Below are 27267 nucleotides of genomic sequence, written 5' to 3'. Positions count from 1 at the left end.
CCACCCACAGTGGGCTGGGTCAAGTTACAATCAAGTTGACTGACTCCCACATTGAAATGCTCACGTTAACCTGATCTACATAATTCCTCAACACAGACTCTCTTCCCAGATGATTCTAGGTCCAGTCAAGTTGATTTTAAAACTAAACCACCTTTCTGCCTCAGCCTCCCAGAGAGCTGGAATGAATTGTAAATCTAGGTCAAGCTCAACTCCCTAGGGATTCCCTAATTTGATCTAGTTAACCCATCTCAGTACAGAAAGAAAAAGGACCCTTATCTTTTTTTTTAAACTTTATTTTAAAAAACAAAGAAAAAGAAAAAAAATTTAAACATCTTTGCATAAATGTATACAAATACATTTTTGTCAGTGCTTGGCTTTTTTTTTTTTTCTTTTTTTTTTAAGATTTGATACTCTGCATTAAGGTCTTACTAGTTACTACTAGTTACAATGAGCAAAAAGTACATGTAAAACAGGATGTAACCCAAAATAAGTCAACGTTTTCTTGGTGTGTAAGGATTGAGCATAATGGTTTTTTTTTTTTTTTTTTTTTTGGTTTTTCTTGAACTTCACACAGTCTGAGAGTTGTTTCTGGGGCAGTCCGAGCCTCTGGGGTTAGCATCCCACTATCAGTGACTGCATATTATGTCTGTTCTTTTGTGACTGGGTTATCTCACTCAGGATGATATTCTCTAGATGCAACCATTTTCTTAAGAATTTGGTTAAGTCATTGTTTCTGATAGCTGAGTAGTACTCGATTGTGTAAATGTACCACAATTTTTTTATCCATTCATCTACTGAAGGACATCTGGGTTCTTTCTAGCTTCTGGCTATTATAAATAGAGCTGTTATGAACATTGTGGTGCATGTATCTTTGTTGTATATTGGAGTTTCTCTGGGGTATATGCCCAGAAGTGGAATAGCTGGATCTTCAGGTAGTACTACAAAGGACCCTTATCTTATCTCTAAGAATCAATTCAAAATAGACCTAAACCTAGCCAGTCCTGGTGACTCTGGTGACAGGCAGGTAGATCACTTTATTCAAGGCCAGACCTTGAGATCAAACAAAAACAGATAAACAACCTCCTCCAAACCTACTAGATCTATAACAGGAAAATCTTCCGACAGGTTGAACAGAAATGTGCTCAATGTAGCCACAAAACACAAGCACATGCCTTTAATACCAGTGCTTAAAGATCTATGAGTTTCTAAGTCAGCCAGGGCTATGAAGATCCTGTCTCCAAAGCAATACTCATGTCTAGAATCAAAAAAGCTACAGTGACCACCTAACATTAAATTGGATTAGATTATATAAAAAATAATTTTACTATGATTTTAAGCCACGAATATAAATTTTGGTACAACCTCTGTATTGTGACATGTGTTGAGTTAATTTTCATCTGAGCATATGACAAGTGCTTTTAAATCAATGTAAGCCTGGTATGGTGGCACAAGCCTGTTATTTCATCCACCCAAGGACAGTCTAGGGTATTCAGCAAGCCTCAGAGCAAGTAAGCATCAACAGAATCATCCTGTAAAATCATCCTCTATGACATACTCTAGGCAAACAAGTGTTTGTATAGCAAGAGACAGTCTACAAACGCTTTTTCAGTTGCTTCAAATTCATGTTTATTTAAAGTTATCAAGTGGCACTGTGCGTGTCTCCCCAGCATCAGGACTTAGTTACCCAATCCATGGGCACTAAGCCTATCTATTACAAATAGCAAAGTACCTGCAGGAATTGTAAGCATCCTTCTGAAGCATCTAGGTCCCCTTTAACACCGATATAGTGCAAAGGCTACCTAACATTGTTGGATCAAGAAAAGTCCAAACATGTTGCTTTCATTCTGTGTGCTTTTGGCTTCATTGGTATGGAATCTGAAAATACCATCATTTGCTTTGGAAAAAAAATTCTAAAGCTTGAGTTCTGATACTGGCAAGGCAAGAAGCTGGGGTCAGCTCTGATAACTGGCATGGGTGTAGTAATTTGCATTCCAGTGGTTTAAACTGAGATAGCTCTGGTCAGGCTGGCCATATTGTGCGTAGAAGAGGTCTTTTCCCAGAAAGTGAGACGGAGCAAGTCGCTGGAGAACAGCTTCGCTGAACTGGTAGGTCAACTTTCTCCGGATTTTTGTGATCTCCCCAGTTCTGGCATAATTCCTCAGTGCCCTGGCCATCTTCTGATAAGTCATGGGTTTCCGGTTGCCTTTTCTTTTCCCCCAGAGTTCCGCGAGTTTTTCTTTGTTTTTTGATATAAACTGAAAGATGCCTTTGGTTTTGTCGACCCACTGAATACAAGACACCATCTCTGAATTGCACAGGGATTCGAAAAGGTATTCAAACAGCCGAAGCTTCCTCCTGCCTGCAGCGGTGGGAGAACAAGAGAGAGAGAGAGAGAGAGAGAGATATCAAGTCCAGGAAATTAAAGTGACGGTTACTTCATGACATCAGAATTAGCTTCAGCTTGCTGTAGCCTCCTCATCTAGGTCCATCGGTAGTTAGAGTACTCTTGGCTACATTCTATTTTCCCTTTGAGAAAGCAGCATAGTTGATTCGAAAACTGCTGGTATACCCCACCACCCCCAAATCTGCTCCCATATCTTGGATTTAATATCTTCTGTTTATTGTATTCTATAGTATGACTTCTGTACTTTCAACTCAGCAGTTATGGTTACCCACACAAAAAAGGCAGGATTGCAAGCTTGTAGATAGCTTGGTCTATTCCAGGCCAGCCTGGGCTACATAATGAAAGAGGAACATCCCTTTGAAACCATGTCATGAGTAACATAGCAACATACCTCTTCCTCCCTTTTGCTGGAAGAAGGGAGCTTGTACCAGCTGGTTTTCAGCTATGTTCTGCAGGGATTGATGGAAGCCCCCTTCCAAATACAGGTCTGAAGAACCATTCTATATATGAGACAGCGATATGTGTTAAGTGGGAATTTGTTCTTGGGGTCCCCCCAAGACTGAAGAACAATAATGCACTAAATATCTACATTCTCAACAGCATCACACCCAGATGGCAGCCTAGGGTGAGCATTAAACCAAGAGAAGATCTGGGGTTAGAAGCTAAAGTTTAGCTTCTCCCGCTTGAGAAAGAGAGGTGATTGTTCTTTTGTTGTTTTGGCTGTCCTGAAACTCACTGTAGACCAGACTGGCCTCAAACTTAGAGATGTGCCTGCCTGTGCTTGTTTCTGGAGTGCTGGAATAATAAAAGCTGTGCGCCACCATTGCCAGTGGGGATTCTTCTAAAGATGCTCAGTGAGAAAGAGACTCTGAGACTCAGGATGGCAGCTTACAACTGTAACCCCAGGAGCAAGAAGCCTACAGAGTTAAGAAGGTAAACAAGATTGCCAGACTCCATGAATAAAAAGGACCTGGCAGCCCATATCTTACCTGGCGATCTGAAAAGAGGTCAAAGTTGGACCCCAAATCCCTTCTCTAATGAAATGGCTTATAACTGAGTGGTGGTGCATGCCTTTAATCCCCACACCCCTGAGGCACAGACAGGTAGATCTCTGCAAGCTGAGGCTGGCCTGGTTTACAGAGTTAGTTCTGGGGCAGTCAGGGCTACATAGAGAAACCCTGTCCCCAAGCAAAACAAAAATAATGTTTGCGGTTGGAAAGCCTACCTGCAAGCCTCACCCAGAAGAACATTGTTCTTGGAGCTCTGTCTATCATGGGCTCCAGGTGACAACGTTATTGTTTTCACAGGCTTCCCCAGATTCCTCTGCTACTATCTCATTCTCCTACTCCTGTTTACTTTAAATACTCATTCTAAACCAAAAGCATAGAGTTTCCCATGCAGGGCAGTTGGTTTCAGTAAAGACACTCACCGTAAGGTTCCTCCAGTCCTGGACGGGGTCCTCTGTGGGTAACATTCCACAGTAGCCTGGGTTGCCTCTGATGTGAGGGTAGGGGTTAAAGATAGCCATGTAATTTTTATGTTCTAAATAAGAACAGAACCGAAAGATATTTCATAAGCCTGAGTTTACAGGAACATATACATTTATATACAGACATGTGTGTGAGCAGCCTGAGATAACATCTGCTTTCTTAGTATTTGTATTTCCATATGGTGTTTGTCCCAGGATTTTTGTATTATGGACAGTGTTCTACATAACCCATTCCTTCTGTGGGAAAATATTCTATATACCTATAATACCAAAGTGTCAACCTGGAACTCCATGAAACGCTGTCTATAAGCTCAGTAGATAATGTATTGCATTTCATCAAGATCAAAGTGTCTGTAGGATAAGTTAAGGATGAAAATATGCATTTTTCAATGCAGACTAAGTCTTGGGTGAGTGGAAGGCCTGAAATATATAACAAAGTGCCCTCTTCCCCCCGGGCCAGAGAGATGATACACTGGGAAAAGCACTTGCCACGTTAAGTATGAGTTCAGAACCCCAGAACCCAGGTAAAGCCTAGTGCATAAAACATGTCTATAATCCTCTGCTTCTGTAGCAAGATGGGGATTGAGAATCGGGAGAATCTCCAAAGGCTCTCGGGCCAGCTAGCCTGGTATATGCGATGGTTCTGAGACGCTCATCCAAACACAGTGGGAATCAAGAATGACACCTAAGATTGTCCACTGACCTCCAGTCTAGTTATGACATATATATATACACACACACAGACACGTATTGTTGACAGGAAGCTATTCCTGAAAAGTCGGGATGATGTTATAAACCATCGGTAAGCAGACTTTATGTTTATTTCTTGTCTTATTGAGACAGAGTCTAGCTACATATCTCAGACTGGTCTCAAATAACAACCCCTCTGTCTCAGCACCATATCACCTTTTACACCTTTTACAATTGTTCTATGGAAATGGATGTTTGGCCTGCATGTTTGTGAACTACATGCAGGCATACATGAGTACACATGTGTGTGAACCAGCCAGCCTCCAGATATCCACCTTTCAACAGATGTCTTTTGAGACAGGGTCTCATTGGCCTAGAACTCAGCAATAAGGGTGTATTGGCTAGCCCGGAAGCCACAGAAAAACCCTTCCTCAGCTTTGCAAGTTTATGTAGGCTTCCTATTACTCTTACATATGTATGCGTACATGTTTGTCACATATGTGCCAAGAGATGACTTAGTTTTTACCTGGGGGATATTGAGTTTCTCCAACTGAATGTTGGGTTAATACTTCAAAGGCGTCTTCAAATGCTTGACCCAGACTGTCTTGTTCGAAGCAGATCTGTGGAAACAATGGCAAATGCAATTCTGAGATGCAGTGTTCAGAGAGTTTAAGCTTCAGGACATGGACATTGTAGACTGGCTGTTTCCACTGTAGGATGCTTGCTTTCCCCGCACGATGCTCGCCAGCTTCCCGGGCTCTCCCAAGAAGAAGCTAAAGATCGATAGCTATCGTCATAACATTCAACTGTCTCAGGTGTTGTCAAATGTGAGAGCCATTTTCCTAGCTCAGTTTTTAAAGTATTGGCTTTTCTTTTAAGTCTATAAAAACCACATAAACCACATAAACATGAGTATGATAGCATTGATCTTTTTGGTCTATAACAATATTAATTTTATATTGTATGGAATTTTATATGGCATAATAACTATGGTTTCAATCCCCCTGCAGAAATAAGAGAATGACAGCATGTGTCTTGTAACCCAAGCACTTAGGAAAGAAATGGAGTCGGAATGATCAGTGCTTGGTCAAGTTTATTCAGTCTTGGCAACGGGGCAAGTTCAGGGCCAACATGCGATACACGAAACCCTGTCTCAAAAAGAAAAATTATAGTTTCAAAAATTCAAGAATTTTAAATGCCAACTGACCATTATTCATGAATTGAAGAGTCTTGGGTTGAGGAAACTCGGCGGCTAGTAAATACTTTTCGTACTGGCTTGCACAAGGCTCTGGGGGAGGGAGAGAGAAAGACCAATTAAAATGACAATTCCAAATAGGTTTAACATTTATTATTTGTCTTTTGCTTTTATTTATTTATTTATTTAATTTGAGACAAGGTCTCAGCCTGTAACCCAGAATGACCTCCAATCCTCCTGCCTCAGCACCTTGTGTGCTGGGATTACCGGTATGGCTTTAAAAGAAAATAAGTTTCTAATTTGATTCTAAATGAACATCTTGCCTAGGAAATTTTTTTTTTGAAAATATTACAAATGCAAAATGCTATCATCTGAATATCTCACTTTTCTATCATGTGTGTGTGCTCGAGTGTGTGCACACACACGTGTGAGCAAGCTTGTGCATGCTATGTGTATATAGAGAGAAGTTGGTGTGGAGTATCTTCCCCACCCATCTCTTCCCTAGATAAGGAAGCAGGACCTCTCCCTTGAGCTCCACAGCTTGCCAATTGGCTTTAGTTAATCAGCCTCAATTGTCACCTTGTCAAGATTACAGGATGCCACCACACCCTAACAGCCTGTACTAGTTTGGTTTTCAAATGATAAAACAACCTGACCAAAACAACTTGAGAGACAAGGGCTTATTACATCTAACCTTCCTAAGACATCATCCAGGGTTGTCAAGACAGAGATCACAGAGGATATACTTGCTCTTGTGAGGCTTGCTTTCTCACCTAACTCAGGACCACCTGCCGAGCTGGGTAGCATCATCTGCAATGATCAGAGCCTCTCAGTCTTTAATCAAGAAAAAGATCTACAGGCCTACCCACAAGCCAACTTAATTGATGCATTTCCTCAATTAAATCTCTTCTTCCCAGATGAATTAGCTTGTACCCAGACAGCAAAAACAAAACAACAACCACAACAAAACCAAAACTAGCACATGAGTATGAGTTCTGGAAATTTAAGCTCTAGTCCTCTTGTTTGCTGTGCAGAGCCATTGACTCCACTCCCCTAGGGTCAATGTGAAAGGAACTTATGCTAATCACTGTCACCGTGTAACTGATAATAGTTATATATTAATATATAATAATAAACTGGGTATAGTGGTGCAGAATTCCAGGCCTGGAAGGCTGAGCCCACAGGGTTTCTGTGAGTTAGACGCTGTGAGGTTTTTTTTTCCCCCCAAGAAAGAAAGGTTCATGGCGTCTTTCCCTTCTAGAGATTTCTATTTTCTAAGACACCAGTCATCCGAGACGAACGCCTAAAGTCCTCCGTCCTCATGTGATTTGCTGAGTGGTGTTAACAAAGAGAAGCCTCGTAAGATAAAAGTGTGGGGCTTTAACACAGGCCACTTCATCATTAAACAGATGATCAGATTATCTTGTAATCATGGTTGGTACTCTTTAGCATTAGTTAATATTCAGCATTTAATACTGATTAATACAGGGAGATTGCAATCCATCATCCTTGCCCTAGATCACTTAAAAGAAACCATAAGAACATTCATAAATTATACTTTATGCTATGTTATTTTTCATCTGTGTGGGGGTGGTCTGTTTCTTGCTCTTTTCAGACAGTGACTATATAACCTGGCCTAAGATCACACACTTGTTCTGTAAGATTTAAGATCACACCCAGACTACTCTTAAAACTTGCCAATCTTCCTACAGCCTCCCTAATGCTGAGATTGTTATCCTGAGAGAAACCACCCACCAAATAAATGCCATCAGTGTTAAAAGTTTTTAAAGCCATCCATAACATTTAAACAATAGCTTCACCCTGTAGTGCTGACTGTATTTTGAACTCAATATTTAACAGCGCCTAGAGTGTTTCAGTAAAGGCAAACTCTTACTAACGCCCCAAAACAAGATTTCTGTGAACTGTAAATAAAGCGCTTACTCTGTTTAATTAAAGTTTGTGTTGTAAAGACCCAGAGGTTCTACAGCTGGATCACCCCAAACCTGCATTTCCAATCCCAACAGCTGATTTCCAGTACATCAGCTGATGTTTCAGCTTAATATCAACAGCTTCCTACTTCTTGCAGCTGAACAGACAATAAGACAATAGCCCAAGAAACATTCGCTGGAAGGAGAAAGTGGAACTATTAATACAAAGGTTCAGGGAAGGCACAAGACTTACCAGAAAGACAAAGTCTCAATATTCGTGCTAGATGTTAAGGATGCCCGCTATCAGCAGCACCCTGGCAGAGTTGCATTAAATAGCTGTTTTTAAGGAAGTGCTACAAGGGGATTTTTTTTAAAAGACACAGTGCCTACATAATTCCATTTCCTGATGTGACCAAGTAAGACACCAGGGGCTATTATTTTGAAAGGACATGTAATAGTTTGCATTCTCTGGACTAGAGCATTAGAGTAAAACTTAAAGCTTAGCACCCCCCTCCCTGACATACACTCCATTCTTCCCTCTGCACTCCACTAAACTTCTCTGACTTGCTAAACCCATCCAGAAACCTCTGACCTGTCTTTTTTTTTTTTAAGATTTATTTATTATATAAGTACACTGCAGCTGTATTCAGGCACAGCAGAGGAAGGCATCAAATGGTGAGCCATCATGTGGATGATGGGATTTGAACTCAGGACCTCTGGAAAAGCAACCAGTGCTCTTAACCACTGAGCCATCTCTCCAGTGCCTCTAACCTATCTCTTAATCTTCCCTCTTTTCTCACTTCTTATTATATCTTCTTTCACAATTTTGGACTTCACACTCTAGACTTTGTCTCAACAGCCTGCCCCAAGAGCCCTTTAAAACAGCCTGCCCACAATAAATGGAAGAAGCACTTCATTGTAACCCTTCCTTGAAGACTTAGAGCCCCAGCCTCCATATGAGTATTGGGTGACCAGCCAGCTTAGACCTTAGTTCCCACAGTTCAGTCAAGGGAGACTAAGAGTCTTGAGAACTCAGGACAGTCACCACCAAACCTGAACGTCGGCGGTGGGAGAACTGAGTCCTTCCATAGAGTGTAGTGTCATTGCTTATGCAGTGCTCAGAAGAGACGGGAAGACCACTGCATGTTTAAGGACAGCCTGGGCTACATCACAAGACGGGCTACCACTCAAGAAAAGGACTGGGGAGGGAGAGATAATGAAGAAGTTAAGAACACTGGCTGCTGCCCAACCTGTTGCTCTACAGGTAGTTTAGGATGCAGATTGACATACACTCATACATAGATAATATTGAGAGAGAGAGAGAGAGAGAGAGAGAGAGAGAGAGAGAGAGAGAGAGAGAGAGAGAGAGAGAGAGAGAAGGAGCTGGACCTAGAAATCTAATCTACTCTCTTTATCTTTCTTCGCAGTTGAGATTGTTTAACACAGAAGAGCACCTAAATAATTCACTTTAGTACCTGATAGTGCCTCCGACACTGCCAGCATGGATGAAGAGCCGAAGCTCTTCAATTAGCTTTAAAGTTAATGTGACTTTTGGCACGTCCAATGGAAAATGTTGGGAATGTTGCAGATCTTAGTATACCCTCCTCAAGCGTGCCCCTCACTTACCTGTCCGACGGACGCAGACAAACTCTGACTGGCCTGCTCTTCTTTGAGCTGCCCCCGACCTTCTCTTAAATCACCTTTCCATTTTGCCGGAGGGTGGTCAAACCCAAAGAAAAAATTCGTAAATCTTACTGGTGAAGAGATTTAGGAGGGCGTGTACTTACCTTTGATATGGACCTTGTGTTTGGATGAGACTGTTTGTCATACAAATCCAATGAACTGTTGCTCTTCTCAAATGTAGACAATAAAGTAACAAAAGTAGAGCACTAATCACTCACATTGATTTGTTTTTACTGGATCCTAAGCCCATGTTCGAGACACAGAGTTTCTTTTTCTTTTTCTTTTTTCTTTTTCATTTATCAATATATATTTTGGAGTGCTTTACTCTGTAGGCATTTCCCTGTGTCTAAGAGCCAGATCTTAGGATGAATTCTAATTTGGGGAGAATAAATATCTTCTAATTCGGGAGAATAAATAATATATTTAAAAAACTGGACTTGGTAGCATATCCCTTTGATCCCAGGAGTCTCAGGATTACCAGAGGGTTTATCTGTGAGTTGGAGATTATCCTGGTCTAGGGAGTAACAAGGGTTACATACCAAAAACAAACAACATAAACTTCTAGGCATGATGGTACATATTTGTAATCCCATGTCTGGATAACAGAAAGATGTTACGTTTAAAGCTAGTTTAAGCAACATAGCTGAGACTCTCAACTCACGAAGCCTTACAACTCTAATCCCAGCCACTGAGGAAAAGCTTGCCTTCATCTTTGAGGCTAGTAAAGGAGTTATAAAATGAGCTTCGGGTTAATCTGGGCCACATGGCAAGAGCCCGTCTTGGAACGCACAGAGAGAGGAGCGTAAGGAGTGGGTCTGGAAGGGACAGTGGGTGGGATGGGTATCTTCAAGGTACTGAGCAAAGAAAGGCTATAGAAAATAAACATGAGTTGGGGGTGGGGAAGGAGAGGAGGATAAGAAAGTTGGAAGAGGATGAGGAGGCAGGAGCTAGCCCAACCCAGTTCCGAGGGCTCCACAAAAGCTCATCTTTTGTCTCTAGCTTGGCAGCATTTTAAAATGAATGCAAGAACACTAGGGCTTTATCAGAGTGTGGCGGTAGACTCTTATAATCCCAACCCTCTGGAGACTGACACAGAAGATTGCTTTAGTGACAGCCTCAAAACAACAACAACAGAAGCAACTGCAGCAGCAACAGCAACAGCAGCAGCAGCAGCAGCAACAACAACAACAAAAACCGGACTGGAGAAGTGATTTGGTTGGCAGAGTGCCCAACAAGCACAAAAGCCCTGGGTTCAATTCCCAGCATTGCATAAAACTGGGCATGGTGGTACAAGCCTGTAATCTAAGCACATGGGAGGCAGAGGCAGGGGGATCAGAAGTCAAGTCATTGGTGTTACAGTTATAGAACAGACTGGGCTATAAATGATCTTAGAGGAAAGGTGATGGTCAAACTATGAAAAAGCACTGAAGCTTCTTTTCTGAAGCTACTGAGTAGGCTTGCTGTGTTCAGATGCAACACTATTTACTATTCCACATTAGAAAAGAAACAAGTAATCTTTCTTCCCTAAGAGCCAGTGGGCATGGAAGACACCAAGGAAACAAGATCTTGCACATACAGCAGGATTAATACACATGAACTCTCAGAGACTGTGGGAGCGTGCACAGGTCTAAACCAGATCGAGCTGAGAGGGGAAGCCTAACCCAGAAGCTATCTAGCCAACTGATAACCATTCCCAAAGGAGTTAGTTTTCTCTAGACAAACCACTCTCAAGAGTATATAAACCCACTCAACCATTGGCCTGAAGTCAAGGACCCCTGTTGTTGAATTAGGAACTGCTGGAATAAACTGAGGAGAAAGACCATAGGAAGATCTGGAGTCTCAGATGACCAGGAACTCTGAAATCTCTCGGACACTGAGCCACCAACCCAGTAGCATTCATGAACTGGTCCCAGGCTCCCAACAACATATACAGCAGAGGACTGCCTTGTCTGGCCTCAGCAGGAGAAGATGCGCCTAACCCTAACCTATTGAAAGACATGAGACCCCAGGGAGGCCTGGAAGTAGGGGTGGGGGGAATTTCCTCTTTGAGACAGGGGAGAGTAAGGGGATGGGATGAGGAACTATGGGAGGGTAGAACAGGAGGGGGGTCGGTGACTGGACTGTAAAAAAAATAAAATAAAAGTAATTTTAAAAAAGAGTATATAAACCACTCTTGTCCAACAGTTAATATCCAATTCAGTGGTATTTTGAGGGTTTTTTTTTTCATTAGAAAACAAGCATCTGAAAAAAAAAAACAAAAACAAAGGAAAAGCATAAAATATCTCTCTGTCTCTCTATCTACATATATACATATGCGTATAGATAGATTAATACATATATATTCACACACAGAGAAATCTCATAAAGGAACAAAATCAGAAACCAAATAAAATAAAATATATAAAAGTCTAGACCAAACATTATGAGATCAAAAAACAAAAACAAAAAGCAAAAAAAAAAAAAAAAGGGTCATAGATCTTATTATCAAGGTCAGGCAGGAGTGGCTCACAACTATTATCCCAGCCCTGAGAGGCAGAGGCAGGCAAATCTCTGAGTTCGAGGCCAGCCAGAATAGACTGAGTCCCAGGACAGCCTGGGCCACACAGAGAAACCCCATCTATTCTTCTAGAATCTGATGTACACTTGGAGATCTTTTCCCAGGAAAATGCCTTTTCTGTCTTTCCCTTATTGATTCAGCTGATGGCCCGTGAAACATGGCCATCTAAGACACAAAACCCGGTTTTTCTTTAGAAGGAGCTTGAGACAGGTCAATGTTGCCCACAGCGGTCTGTCACCTTGCATGGAACAGTGTGGGGCTTGCTAATCTTGTTCCCCACAATAGCCTTTCCACACAGGGACAACAAATCTTGGTCAAGGTAATAGACCCTCAGATGGCAGTAATGACCTCCATAGAGCATTTAACACCAAGACTTATGTGACCATTGTAGTCCCCTTGAACCTGGTCCGCTGGCTTCTGCACTGGCATGGTTTTCAGAACCCCAGTCACAGGGATTTACTCCTTATCTTCAACTTTACCTACAGGAACCCACAGCCTTGATGACAGACAGGACAAAGACTGCTCTCCTCCGAGGGAGCCACTGGGACTCCTTAGGGTTAGGGTTAGAGAGTTAGGGTTAGGTGAATAATAAGAAGAAGAAGGAGAATGAATTCAATGGTTATTTTGGAAGGGGTTTTGTCTCATTATAACAGGTATTTATTTAACAGTTTGTATGCGTGTGTGCACCTTGTGTATGCCTGTGGGAGTGTGCGTGAGTGTGCTCGAGAGTGTGTGTTTGCAAGCGCTCGGGCGAATGTGGGTGTGTGCGTGCACGTGCTTATGAAGAAAACTGATAAGTTGGTTCTCTTCCACCTCATGGGTTCCAGGGATCAAACTCAGCCTTTACTTGCTGTCTAACCTACCCAAAGGAAAACAAATGTTCTGTGTGTGAATGGTAACACTATCTTTCAACTAAAAGGATTAGTTGGGAAATAGAGCTCTTTTTAAAAAAATTGAAATTAAATTTTAAAATATTTTTTAAAATTTCTTTAATGGCAACACTATCTTTCAACTAAAAGGATAAGTTGGGAAATCATGCTCTTTTTTAAAAAAAATTGAAATTAAATTTTTAAATTTTTAAAAATTTTTCTTTAATGGCAACATTATCTTTCAACTAAAAGGATTAGTTAGGAAATCGTGCTCTTTTTTTAAAAAAATTGAAATTAAATTTTAAAATATTTTTTTTTTCAAATTTCTTTAATGGCAACACTATCTTTCAACTAAAAGGATTAGTTGGGAAATAGTGCTCTTTTTTTAAAAAAAAATTGAAATTAAATTTTAAAATATATATTTTTATTTCTTTACTTGTTTATTCAGTTTTTTGAGACAGGGTTTCTCTGTGGAGCTTTGTCTGTCTTTGAAGTCCTTTTGACACTAGGCTGGCCTGGAACGCAGAGATCCAAGTGCCCCTGACTTCTGAGTGCTGGAATTAAAGGCGTTTTCCACCACACCTGGCAGATAATAAACTTTTTTTAAAATATAGTCTGATTATGGTTTCTCCTCCCCGGCTCCTCCTTACCCAACTACATCCACACTAGAATAGCAATAAACATGCCAATGGGACCAAAGAGCCAAAGAAAAAAGCATAAGAAACAATATTCACATTCACACAGAGAGAAACCAGACATCCCATAAAGATTTACAATTGGAAGCCAGAACATATAGGCAAAATACTTACTTAAGTCCCTTTACTCCATACCTAAACTCTGTGGTTATTAAAGACTTAACAGCTAACATTCACCTATGAAGGAATAGATACCACATCTGTCTTTTTTAGTCTGAGTTACCTCACTCAGGATAATTATTTTCTGTTTCCATCCATTTTCCTGAATTTTATGATTACACTCCCCCCCCCCCCCAAAATGGTCAAGTGATACTCCATTGGATAAATGGTCAATATTTTCTTTATCCATCCATTTATTCATTGGCAGACAGCAAGGTTGCTTCCAGTTTCTGGCTACAAGTGTTTCTGTAGTAGGGTATAGAATCATCATAGATATATGGCCAGGCATGGTATAATGTTCTTTGTATAGTGGTATTGTGATCTTGAGGTACATCTATTCCCATGTTCCCAAAGAATTGCTAGACTGACTTCCATAGTGGTTGTACAAGTTTCATTTTCAGCAGCAATGGATGAGTGTTCCTCTCACTCCACATCTTCACCAGCATGAGCTGCCATTGGTCTTATTGGTCTTGGCTATTCTGGTTGGTGTAAGATAAAAACATTTTTGATTGGTTTTTCAGATGTAATCCCTAGAAACCATTTTTGAATACTGGCAATGACTTTAAATTTGTTTCTCTGGTACTGGGAATGAAACTCGGGACCTCAAACACACCAGGCAATAGCTTTACTGCTGAGCCTTTCCCCTTAGACCCCCACCAGCTCCCCCTTTCAAGACAGAGTCTTAATGTATAGCCAAGGGTAACCTCAAATTTACAATTCTTGTGCCTTGGCCTCCCAAGTGCTGGGATTACAGAAATAACTATAACGTTCAGCCGTGGGCATTAAATTTAGGAAAACTTTATTAGGAAAGCTTATTACATGAATCTATCTTGTGTGTGTCCATCAGACTCTTGTACAAGAACATCAGAATAAATGTGGAAAGTATGTTTTTCGCAACCCCAGAGGAAATACAGACTGTAATATAAATACGAATATGTATGAGAATACCTGAGCCCAATGTTGGCCAGTGCATATACATAAACACACAAATAATAAAACAATTAACTAAATTAAAACCCAAGAGTGAGCTTTGCTTATATATATAATGGGATTGTTATATTTATAAAGAGAACTACCACCATGTCTTAATAAGACTATGCCCAGCTGGCTTTTTTTTTTTTTTTTTTTTTTTTTTTTTTTTTTTTTTAATATATTTCTGGTGGGAAGACAGCATGGAGAAAGTGTTGGAAGCAAGCTTGGTAACTTTCTCTCCTTTTTGAGATCTTGTCCAGGGTGGCCTTGAACTCACAAGTACTGGGTTTATAGGCGTGAGCTACCGTGCCTAAATGATCATTGATATCTTAGAAAGTTAAATAAGCAGCTGCCATCTGACTCAGCCACCCTACTTACTTGAGGGAAATGAAAACATCTCTCAATAGAAAACAGCCACAGCAGCCATATTCGTAATGGATTATGACTGGATCATGTCATAGATTTCTACCAACTCTTGCCTGGACACATTATGGTGTGTCTACGTTTTCGTTAAGATGTTTACTTTAAAACCATCAACAGTGATCAGCTCCGCAGTAGGGAGAGTCTCAGGGGACAGTGGGCTCTAAGTGGCTCCTGACTGCTCCATGTATGCGGAAGGCTGTATCTGGGACTGACAAAGTGGACTTCTGACCTATGCACCTCTTATCCCTCTTGTGAGGACATGGTGTTATGTTCAGCATCCAGTTCTCATACAGCCTGACCCTGTTAACTGCATCTCCCTTTCTATGAAGTATGGGAATAATAAAAGCTGGTAATTTGATTCTAACCCTTTTCATGTCTTTTTTATGTATATGCATATGTTGACTGCACGAATGTATATGTCTGGTCACTGTGTGTGGCTGGTGCTCAAAGAGGCCAGGTGGTTTTAGATCTCCTGGAACTGCCGTTTCAAAAAGTTGTGAGACACCGTATAGGTATTGGCTTGAACCCAGGTCCTCTAGAAGAGCAGCCAGTGATCTTGTCTCTAGCCTACTGCTGTTCACTACAGAACATGGTTAAATAAAGCCTCGGGAAAAATCTCACCTTTATGGAAATACTATACAGAGGCAAATCTGTAAAGTAAAACTCAGTTTAGACCACACCTCTGACTGAGGGTCATCTATTGACATGTGCAAATGCAAGTAGTGCCTCCTGGTTTAGAATCTCTTTAGAGATGTGACTCCTGTGCTTGCATCAGAGTTGTGGTTCCTGGGGGTCTCTTTCAGGTTTTAGTGACCAGAGAACATGACTGGAGAAACAGCATTCCCCAAGAGAAGAACGAAGAACTGCCTGTCTTCTAGAATCTTCTCATTATGGGGCTCAGGGCTGACAATTCTTCCAAAGCTAGTAACGAAGTCAACCTGGTGTGTTGAAGGGCACCGACTGTCCCCATATACTTAAGCCGAAATGATTCCCAAACCTTGGCTCTTTCACATTTTAAATAGCAAAGGCCGGGGTATGGAGGTACTTGATTTTAAACCAAACTCTCTGTAAGTGCTAAAGCTAGCCAGAACTAACTAATGAGACAACTGAGAGAGAGAGAGAGAGAGAGAGAGAGAGAGAGAGAGAGAGAGAGAGAGAGAGAGACAGACAGACAGACAGACAGACAGACAGACACAGACACAGACACAGAGGTCTCAGGGACTTGCATCAGGTTGTTATCTGGAACTTATCTTCCACAGGTGTGCCCTGTTCTAAGCCTTTTTCTCTTCATTGTTCTCTACATTTTCACCTCCGGGTAAATGCTATTGTTTCGGAGGCACACAGATTCTCAAGGCTGTCACCACGGGTGTGGTGACATTAAACACTGCTCTTTAACTGAGAGTTCAAGGCCTTTAATCTTCAGGTCATTTGGGGGAAAATGTTTCATACAGCCTGTATTGTGGGTGCCAGGATCTTGGACAACCCCCCAGAAACCCAATAACAGAGCCATTATTGAGAATCAAAATGTCCCAAAGGCTCTTCTCAGGCTGGGCTTAACCAGGACAATGAATGAATGCTGTCCTGGAATGACCTGGCTCTCATAGAGCTCTAACTGAAGTGGGAATCTCTCTGCTCTGCTCAGACACATCTTCATTTAATCAATTAAAAACAGTCCATTAGGGACTAGAGAGATGGTCCAGTGGTAAAGTGTGCTCTCTGTTGCCAAAAGACCTGGGTTCAGTTCCCAATGTAAAACTCAAAAGTGAGCCTTAGCTACCTGGAGACCCCCAATGAAACTCAACTGAGTTCAATGCAAAAAGAAGAGGTTTATTGTTCTAATGGGCTGGGGTGTCCAGCACCCAGAGGAGAGGTGGCCCCTTTTCTTTCTTTCCTAAGATTTTTATACAATTTTTGAGGGAAGATTATAGCAACAGCAACTAGGCACATAATGACTGGTGGTCCTGGTGACCTTTACATTAATTGGCTGGGCAGGAAGGGGGGCTCACGGACCATCTATATCTCCAAGTGGATGGATAATGGCTGTTTAGGGGGGGAGACTCATGGGCCTTCCCTAAGGCCAGGTGGAAAGTTCCAAGTCGGCGTTTTCTCTCATCATTGCTCACATCTGCTCTAGATATCCAGTTAGCTAGAAGCAGAACTTACGAAAGCTTTAAAAAAAAAAAAGTGACGTTAGTACATTTATAGAACCACTCCTCCCAGAACTGTGGACTTTGATGGAGTAGATCTTCGTTTTCATTTTTGGCTGTCTACAGGATGAGGGTTGTTGTTGTCGTCGTTGTCGTTTTGGTTGTTTGTTTTGTTTTTTGGTTGTTTGTTTTTGTTTATACTGTTGTAATCCATGTCAAATGTAGTTTACTAAGGGAAAGGACAAGTAACTTTGTATAGAATAAACAGACATAGCATCACACCATAGGGCCCACAGGAGGGAGCCAGCACTTCCCTTGGGAGCAGTGGTCTACCCTTCAGGAGTTGTTTTCAACAGCAGGCTGGGCAGCCAGGCACCCTCAGCCAGCCAGCCCAACTGTCCCATTCCACCCTACCCCAGCTCCTCATGAAGAGCCCCATGAGCTAAGACTGAGGAGGGGATCAGACCCCTTGGGGCACATGCCCCATGTCCGGGAGAAGAAGTCTACACCACTGAACTCAGAGCACATGGGAAAGGGAAGGGATGTGTTGGGAGAAGCAGGCACCCTAAGAGATGGTTGGGTGAGCTCCCAGCCAGCCCCGAAGGGGGCGCTGCTTCCAGAAGTCATTATAAAAGAAAATCATACAACCGAAGGGGAGGTGGCACAGCATTGTAAACATACACAGTCTATATTACATGTGCTTCCGTCTGGTGTTTGCCTGTCTATCAGTTAGTCTAGAGAATGGATCTCAGGAGCCTTGCCCTGATGTCCTTCCCAAACCACCTTCCTGACAAACCTGGAAACAGCCCCAAGAGGCATGGTTCCCCTAATTCAGAAGGAACAAGCAGCTCCAGAGTCCGCTATGTGTGTTTGGGTGTGTATATGCATGTATGCACATGGGGAACCTGTGTGCAAGTATGTACAAGGGGAAGGGGGTCACTGTCACAGAGGCTGGGGCAGGGGGGTTGCTCTTGCAAGGCCTGCCTGGACAGCTAGCTCATAGGTAGATCCTCTGCAGGTCTCTAGGTGCTTTGATGGTGTCACTGAGGGCAGAGCTTCTTGGCACCCAGAGTCCGCAGGCAACACTCTTCACAGTGCACATGCCAACATGACGTATCCCCCTCACCCCAGATAGCTGCCGTTCAAGCTCCCTGACCCGAGCCATTAGAGCCTCAGAGGTAGTTATAGCTGAATCTTTGGCGATTTTCTCAATGTCGCCGTTCTTGCAGGTCTTCTGCATGGCCTCCTGCTGGCTGCTTTCACCATTGCTGGTGGATGGCATCTCATCGCTGGCCCATTTAGAGAACTCAGGTGTGATGTGGGTGCTCCGTGGGCCACCATTTAGGACTGCGCTCCAGTGCCTCTCTGTCCTTGGCTTCACCAGGCTCTTCTCCTGTGTCACCCCAGCCCCAGCCTCTGGCGCTTTGGGCCCCACAGCAGCCCGGACGGCAAGAGCAGCAATGCGGGCGGATTTCCCCCTGGCTGCCCGGCGGTGGCACCTCAGCTCCCAGCAGTGGCGTCAGCCCTGTTGGCTCTGATCTACAAGATAAGTTTTACAGACTGAATGTCACTTCCAGCATGGAGTCAGTTGTGCTAAGGTCTGGGGCCCTATTACCCTGAGCTGTTCACAGCCAAGTTAATGCAAGCTGCCTCTGGCATCAATGGCCACCTGCACTTAGGCACACAGACCCACACACGTACTTGTCTTCTTCCCCTTTTTTGTTGCTTAGCATTTTACAAATCCAATTTACCGATTGGTCTAAGTTACTCAGGACTTCCAGAGCCTCTCCAACCTCATGAATACCGTGGCCTGTCATGGGACTCAGCAAAGCTGTAAAAGCACCATTCCAGTATTGAGACCACCGATGAACACAGTCGGGTGATCACAGTCTTGCCTTCAACATGCTGGTGTCTCTTCTCATGTCGTCTGTCCATCGTATGAGTGTGAATCTGTCTGTTCCTGTCTATGTCTGCCTGCATTTGTGTGTCTCTGTGTCTGTCCCTAACGAAGGCTTTCCAGCCAAGAAAGCAGTACATAGTGTAGGAATGGTAGATACTTTAAAAGAACTCTTTAGGAAGAATTTTCAGTGACCTGGACAACAGACGATATTATAAAGATCGTTGCTTATCAAGCAATATCTGTATTTTGTGTCTAACATCTGCGGTTGATATCCATCTATAAGGTCACTTTTGTCCTATTTTCTGTGTTTCAGAAAATATTATCATAATCCACATAAAAACACATGTATTGCTCTGAATTGGGGTATAGAAGGCATGGGCAATAGGGTGGAAACTTCAGTATCTTTGTAAAGTTAGTTATGTCAGATGATGGTTTGCTGGGGCACTCAGGTGACAAGGACGTCTTGCTAAAGCACACACGTGAAAGGAGACACTTGATGGAGGGTATAAACACCCCACAGACAGTGGAGATGAAAGCTGACCGTTGGTCTGTTCTGCCTCATTCTTTACTAACTACACGCATGTATTGGTTCGCCTTACATAGATAGCACTTGTAATAACACTACAATTGGGAGAAATTCACCCAAGAACTAGAGGTCCCTGCAGCAGCTTGCTGCTCACCTTAGGCCACAGAAATTGGTCCCTCGTTGGGATCAAAGTAAAGTTGCTGATTCGTGTGTGGTGTCTGCCTGCCAAGAGGACTGGTCTTCTGCTCTGTCACATTTGGTGTTGGCTCCAGGACTGAACTGCTACCAAAAATCAAGCTGCCCCCCCAAAACTATTGGAACAGGCCCACTTCCTCCATTTCCTAAGAACTTTCCTGTCCCATGACCTCTTCTGGGTGATGGGTTAGAGGAGAGGCTGAACCTTTCCTTATTAAGAGTAGGTTGAGAAAAATGTATGCCTACACATTACAGTGGGTCAAAGAATGAAAGGTACACATCTGTGGGTTCCCAAGCCAGACAAGAGTACCTATACTCCAGACCTCTCCAAGGCATGGCACTAGTGAGGTAATTTCCTATCCAAATGGAGTCCAGATCTATATAACTCCTCCATAGAGACAAAGGCTTCTTCCTCATGAAGTCAGTTAAGCTTCTGTCAGAGAACTGGCTTTTCAGATATTGTGTGACAAGTGATCCCTGTCTCCCCCTATTTTGGAAGTATTTGCCTGTTTTCAATTAGGTCTGCCTATGTAAATTAGGTGCATCTCTTTCCTTGTTCCATTGTCCTCCCCGACTTGTAAATTCGCTTCACCATCTCAATAAACAAGCTCCACTGTTTCAGTTATGTTGTCCAATAGCCTTCCAGGCCATTTATACCTTCCGCTCTCTTTTACAAGGTCTTGGGAAACGAGGATTTGGGTGTCTCATGGTCACTCGTTCCATGGGGTGGGGCATGCCAGTGAGTGTAGGGTTGTTGGCATTTGTCTGCTCTGCCACAGGGCACGGCCACTTGGGGAGGCGGAATGGTCCAAGTTTGACTGCTGCCTACCCCTTGGCACCTCTACAGCAGCCATATGCGGCAAAGGCAGGACCCCGAAGAAAGTTCCCAAGAGAGTGATGCATGAACCTATGAAGGTGATGCTCAGGCTGTAAGGAAAGCCCAGTGTGGTGGAGATGCTGGGGACGTGGGTTGAGCAAGGTCCAAGGGATGACCGGACCCAACCCGAGTGAGAGGAAGGCCAAGTAGACTGCAGATTGCGGCAAGTCTTTTGGACAGTGTTGCCCAAGCCTGGAGAGACTCACATCGCACTACAGGATGCACAAATTCTTAACATTGAGCCACCTCTCCTTTATATGCCCCCCTTTCCCTTTCTAACATGGGACTGTGTACTCTGGGCCTTTAATTTTCAAAGTATATAACTTTCCTTTTTCAAAAAAAATTTTAGTTGGACTCACAGCTGAGAGATTACCTTGTGTTAGATGGACACTCTGGACCTACACTGCAATTTAGGGGAGTCCATTCAAATTTAGGGGACAGACTGCATGCAGTTTGCATTACAAGATGCCCAGGAGCAGAGAGAGGCATCCTGCTCAGTTCCCGCTGCTTTTCACTCAAGCAGGGACAGCTTGTGTCTTTCCTCATAGGTCTCTTTCATGAGGCTTGTTGTATGCTGTGACTTTGTGGTGTTCCTTGGCTCCCAACTGCCGGGAAACCTTTGCCCTCAGAGCTGCAGCATTTCCACCGAAGAAACCTCCTCCCTCAGCTCTCACAACACCTGCACTAGGAAAACCTTCCCCTGTAGAGAGCTGTGACCTTCCTTTTAGGGACATCTTCCTCAGACCTCCAACAGAAGCTTGTCCATCAGAGTTGCACTCTTCCAATAGAATCTAACATGTCCATTATCGACTAAAGCCTGTCCGTATAACATATGAGCAGCACAGTTGTCGGTTATCCCTGTGGGGTTGATTCTGTTCACTATCTGTTGATAGATATGCTCACTAGACACTGGCTATGTGCTTGGTACTATTCTAGCAAGTAGCAAGCAAAACCCGACAAGACTCCTGCAGCCAGGAAAGTAATGGCTTAGGAGTGTAGATGGGGCTTCATCACAAAATAACAGGCAGATAGAAATGTGTTATATCATACTTTGAACAATAAAGAAGGGTCCTGATGTTGAAAATGTTGTAACTAAGGGCTGAGATCTACTATAAGTTTGGTGATGATGGGAAACTTAGCCTTGGAAACACTATTAAAACAAACAAACAAACAAACAAAAAAAAACACCAAAACGTGTATTTGCTTAGAAGATACCAAGGTATCTTATCGCTCAAATATCTTAACTATTTTAGTTTTTTTTTTTTTATTTATGCAAGTACTTTTTAGAGTGAAAAATCCCTTCCTCTAGTATGTCTAGTATGTCTAGGAGTCATGTGACTCCTTTCCATAGTGCTTATTTAAATCTGATGGCATTGCCTCGGGCAGCCTCCTCCTGCCCTCTTGCTAAAACTCTGCAAAACTGCTCACTCATCATTCTCGGGGAACATCACGAGCCATGAGTAAGCAAACTGCACTGACTAAGGTGGACAGATGCTCCCATTCATTTGGCTTTCTCTGGGCAGAGTTTGAGAACTCGGACTTGGGGCTGACAGTCTCCTCCTCGAACCCTGTGTTATTATTTATCTTTCTTTAGACAACCACCACTTGGCGTAGTCTAGCTCTAGTCTACCCCCTCCCCAGAAGAGAGATAAAAGAGTGTAAATGTCTCATGTTCACTAGAAGGATATGATTTTAAAAAGAGGTTGGAAAATCTGAAGCTTAAGAGACCTGAGTAGATAATTCAGACTCGGGCTGAGGTTCAGAGGGAGGTATGGCATAGGGTCCTGGTTGTCGGGTGGCAGAGACCACACCATGAAACACAACTACTACACCATGTTGTTCCTGTACAGAAGTACATTTCATCATCAGCACTCAGTCCAGAGCACACCCAGCACCCAATTACAGTTCTAAGTTAAAGTTTTCATTTGAAGCCTTTTCTGATCTGCCTCATTCTGACTCAGGCCTGGCTTACTCTGTCTCTTTATCTTCATTTTTTTTTTTTCTTGAGATGGGGTCTCTCTGTGTAGCCCTGGCTGTCCTGGAACTCACTCTGTAGACCAGGCTGTCCCCAGATCCACAGAGACCCTCATTGCTCTACCTCTCCAGTGCTGAGATTAAAGGTGTTCACCACCACAGCTGGCAAGGCTTACTTTTTAAGCCTAACAATATTCACTTAAGTGAGCTCTTTTTCTTGTGGTTTTGACTATAGCACTGGGTGCTCTCAAGAGCTATCGCATCTGAGCACCAAGCAGGCCAGACCCTGCTTAGCTACTGAAATCAGTTGAGATCAGGCATGTTCAGGGTGGTATGGCTGTAGATCCATTTAAGTGTTTAATGCTGCAAAATTGAAGATTATCAACAGAAACATTAGATAGGTAGGTAGGTAGGTAGGTAGGTAGATAGATAGATAGATAGATAGATAGATAGATAGACAGATACATACATATATACATACATACATACATATATACATACATAGGATGAATTAGGGACCAGTGAGAAACCTTAACACATAACAATGCAATGAGCATTTATTTTTCTCTAAATCTAAAGTGAGTACCGACATGTGAATTCTAGCAGCCTCATCTGCTAGAAACGTTGTTGGAAACCAGAAATGGAGGCTGGCGATACAGTGGAGTTGGTAATGACACTTGCCACCAAGCCTGATATTCTGAGGTTAATACTGGGACCTACAAAGTGGAAGAAAATCAACTCCCAAAGTTGTCCTCTGACCTCCATATGGACATGTGGTGCACACACATAGATGTACATACACACACTCATGCACATATACACAATACACTCACACAATGTAATAAAAACATTGAGACAAAATTAATTTATTATTTTTTTGCAATGTGTAACTTAACCACCCAAACACCATCAACCATAGAATGAGAGTTTTTCCTTCCTTGACTTCTCTGCAGGGTCACCATCACAGAATTAATCCCTGCTAATAATCAAATGAATCCATCCTAGAATATTTTATGCACATACTCATGGGTGGGTATTTCCTTTAATATACACCATAGCACACCATCTATACTGTTTTAATTCGTATTATTCTTTCACACTATATTTTAGCAAATGCTATGGACTGACTGGTTCAGGTAAATGTATCCCATTGTTTGCAAACAGCTGCCATGGGGAGGAGACAGAGAGACATAAATTGTAGCAACAGCGATGAGCAGCATCTGGATTCATCTTCTACCGAGATCCCCAACATCACGCAAAGTCCAGGAGGACCAACTGTCAGCCTCCAGGCAAGGAGAAGATGCTTGGGTTAGCACTGATGATACCACAGGAAGCTTCAGTGCACACCGTCGCTGTGCCACGAAGTGGGACAAGGTGTCCTTTCTGCTATCACATCCCACAAAAGCTTTTCTGATGTAACAACCTGTCTAGTTCTTAACTTTGGAATGGCACACAAGCTCTTCAACCTTTGAGTAACAAACAATACACCTTTAATCCCATACTCAGGAAGCAGGACAGGGGCAGGGTCGGGGGCAGGCTGATTCCTGCTTTCAAGGGTAGGCTGGGCAAGAGAGATAATGGATTCAAAACAAACAAGCAAAAACAAAACCAAAAAACAAAAACAAAACAAAAAAAAAACCCAATCATTTTTATCTAAAAGCATTTGTTTCCAGGTATCAGGTAGGGAACTTGGCTTTACCTACTAGGCAAATGCTCTCCTACTAAGCTACAGCCCAGTCCCTGGGGACATTATATTTTTAAAACACAGTGTTTGAATCTTTTTGTCTTGGTGGCAAAAACTGTAATCTCAGCACCTGACAGGCAGAGGCAGGAGGATCACAAATAATTCACTGCTTGGCTATATAGCAAGTTTCAGACCAGAGTGAGATTTCCCAATGAGATAGATAGATAATTAATTAGTCAGGGTTCTCTAGAGTCACAGAACTTATGGAAAGTCTGTTTCAGCTGGTCTTCTGTAGAAGTAGGTTCCAACAGATGTGCTGGTAAGTAAGTGCAAGAGAGGATCTTCCTTCTTCCAATGTCCTTATGGAGGCCTCCAGCAGAAGATGTGGCCCTAATTAAAGATGTGAACCACCATACCTAAATATGGGACTTGCTTTGTCCCAGGCTGACCTTGAACTCAGAGATCTCCTTGCCTCCGTCTCCTGGGATTGAAAGTAGGTACTACTTTGCCTGGGCCTAAGCTTTTCATGGCCACTATGCCTCAAGATCTTCATGCCAAGATTCAGGTCAGAAACTTGAGTCTTCCAGCTTCAAGATCTGGATCACAGGGGTGCCCTCCAATTCTGTATTGTAGTTCATTCCAGATATAGTCAAGCTGACAACCAGGAATAGCCATTAAAGATAGATAGATAGATAGATAGATAGATAGATAGATAGATAGATAGATACATACATACATACATACATACATACATACATACATACACACACACACACATACATACATACGTACATACGTACATACACACACACATAGATAGAGGTAAAGTCAGACAGAGGCAAGGTAAAGTGAGATGAAGCAAAACAAAACTAAGGCTGGCCAGGTGGTTTCTCTCTCTCTCTCTCTCTCTCTCTCTCTCTCTCTCTCTCTCAGCTTTGCAGTCTGGTCAATAGGGAGACCCAGGACAGTCAGGGCTACAAGATAAGAACCTATCTCAGAAAACCAGGGGAAAGAAGTGACATTTTCAGGAAGATCCTGCATAGCTAAAGATGAGGAGTTGGGGAAGGAAGACTGGGGAAGATCCCAGGCATAGAGTCAGCAGCCCTGGATCCTCTTGACTTATTTCAGTATTGTGGGATGGTGAACTCAGAGTGCACCCAAGTGAAAAGGAATTCATGCTGACTTGCCAAGTGCCAAAATGTATTGTAAAGCCATTTATTTCCTGATCTGAGATTTTATTTAAAATGTATAAAATAGTTTAGCATTATAGTACTTTTAAAATAGATGTTATTGGTCATCTCCATTTGACAGCAACAGGCTCAATATAATGAATTCCTTTCTTTCTGGAATGGAAAATGTGTATTATTATGGACAGTTGGCTACTCTTTTTTTTTTTTTTTTTTTTAACTCTCAGAACAACTTAGAAACAATATGAAAACATGCAGTTTGAGACAATTCAAGGGTAACACCATATAGAATTTTTCCACTTGGAGCATTGCTCAGGGAGATGACCTAGGTTCTGTTCCTAGCACCCTCATAGTGGCTCACAACCACCGGTAAATCCAATTGCAGGTGCTCCAATGTCTTCTGGCTTCGGGGGTGTTTGGGTGGTAGAGAGTACGCACATATATACATGCAAGCAACACAACACACACACACACACACACACACACACACACACAAATTAAAAATAAATGCGCCTTAAAAAAGAATTCCATCACTTGAACAAACATTAAACAAATATTTACTTTTAATACAGATATGTAACTCTTCCCCTCCGATGAACAGAATTAAGTAAATAATCAAAGCTCCTTGCTCTCCACAGAGCAAATCGAACCGATTCCTATCCTTACCCTTTGAGACATGTTTAAATTATCTGCATCTATCTTCATCAACTTCTCTCCTTTCAGAAACCTTTTAAGTAATGAGGAAGGAAAAAGGAAGCTGGCAAATGTGGGATGTGAAAACGGGCTCTAGGCATGAGAAACACACTCCTGGTTAGTTAGCAAGTTTCAAGTCCTTTACAAAAAGAAGAACTAGCTTGGCATTGCCAGTTTTGCTTAGTCATGTTTTTTTTTTTTTTTTTTTTTTTTTTTTTTTCCGAAAGCTATTTTGTACTTAGGTATTGGCTTTTTCGCTGGCACCAACGTGGGAAAGTCACATGAATGTGAGCTTGAGCTCATTTGCCCCCTCCTTTCCTCTTTGACACCTATCTAGGGTATCGGATGTTAGGAAACTAGTAGCAAAGACTTCTAGACTTTGCAAGAAAAAAAGAAAGAAGACACACAGTCTCTTGCCTGACGCAGACTGCGCGTTTCTTTAGAATGCATGAAAACTAGAATGCCAGTTCGCCTTTAACCCCAGCACTTAGGAGGGAGAGAGAGGCTCTGTGTTTCAGGTCAGCCTGTTTACAGCTCGAGAGAGAGAAAGAGAGAGAGAGAGAGAGAGAGAGAGAGAGAGAGAGAGAGAGAGAGAGCCTGCCTCCAAAAAGAAAACAGAACCAACTATCTCCGAGAGAGGCAGTGAGATGGTTCACCAAGCCTAATGACCTCCACAAGTGTGCTAGAGAAATGACTCAGCAGTTAAGAGCTTTTGTTGTGAGATATAAATAACAAAGTTTTAGGGGGCTCTGAGACTTTTGAAAACACCCATTTTTTGAGAAAGTAGACTAAGACAGAATTTACTAGAATGTGAGACCCTAAAGACACAGAAATGGTTAAAGTCAGACTCAAAGACTTTCCAGTCATCCCGCCTGTGCCTGACAAATAAAAACAATGGTCCAGAGTAATTCTCAGAAAAAAAAAAAAAAAACACACACAGAATATACTGACTGGCCACCTGGCCTCTAGAAAGTCTTAGAAAGGGTCCTGACGAATGCCATAGTTAGCTCATGCTCTAAT

At 42.4% G+C, this 27267-nt stretch overlaps 1 protein-coding gene across 1 annotated transcript; it reads right to left on the bottom strand.

The window, feature by feature from the left end:
* Window positions 1–1952: 1952 nt before the first annotated feature.
* Window positions 1953–18493, bottom strand: SPIC (Spi-C transcription factor; the record flags this gene model as incomplete). Its single annotated transcript, XM_080935385.1, has 5 exons — window positions 1953–2359; window positions 2796–2904; window positions 3834–3946; window positions 5110–5203; window positions 18338–18493. 5 exons carry the CDS (start codon window positions 18491–18493, stop codon window positions 1953–1955), a joined length of 879 nt encoding a protein of 292 aa, XP_080791511.1.
* Window positions 18494–27267: the final 8774 nt, after the last annotated feature.

Source organism: Micromys minutus, assembly GCF_963924665.1.
Source record: "Micromys minutus genome assembly, chromosome: 22".
NCBI lineage: Eukaryota > Metazoa > Chordata > Mammalia > Rodentia > Muridae > Micromys > Micromys minutus.
This window is presented reverse-complemented; position numbering and strand designations above follow the sequence as displayed.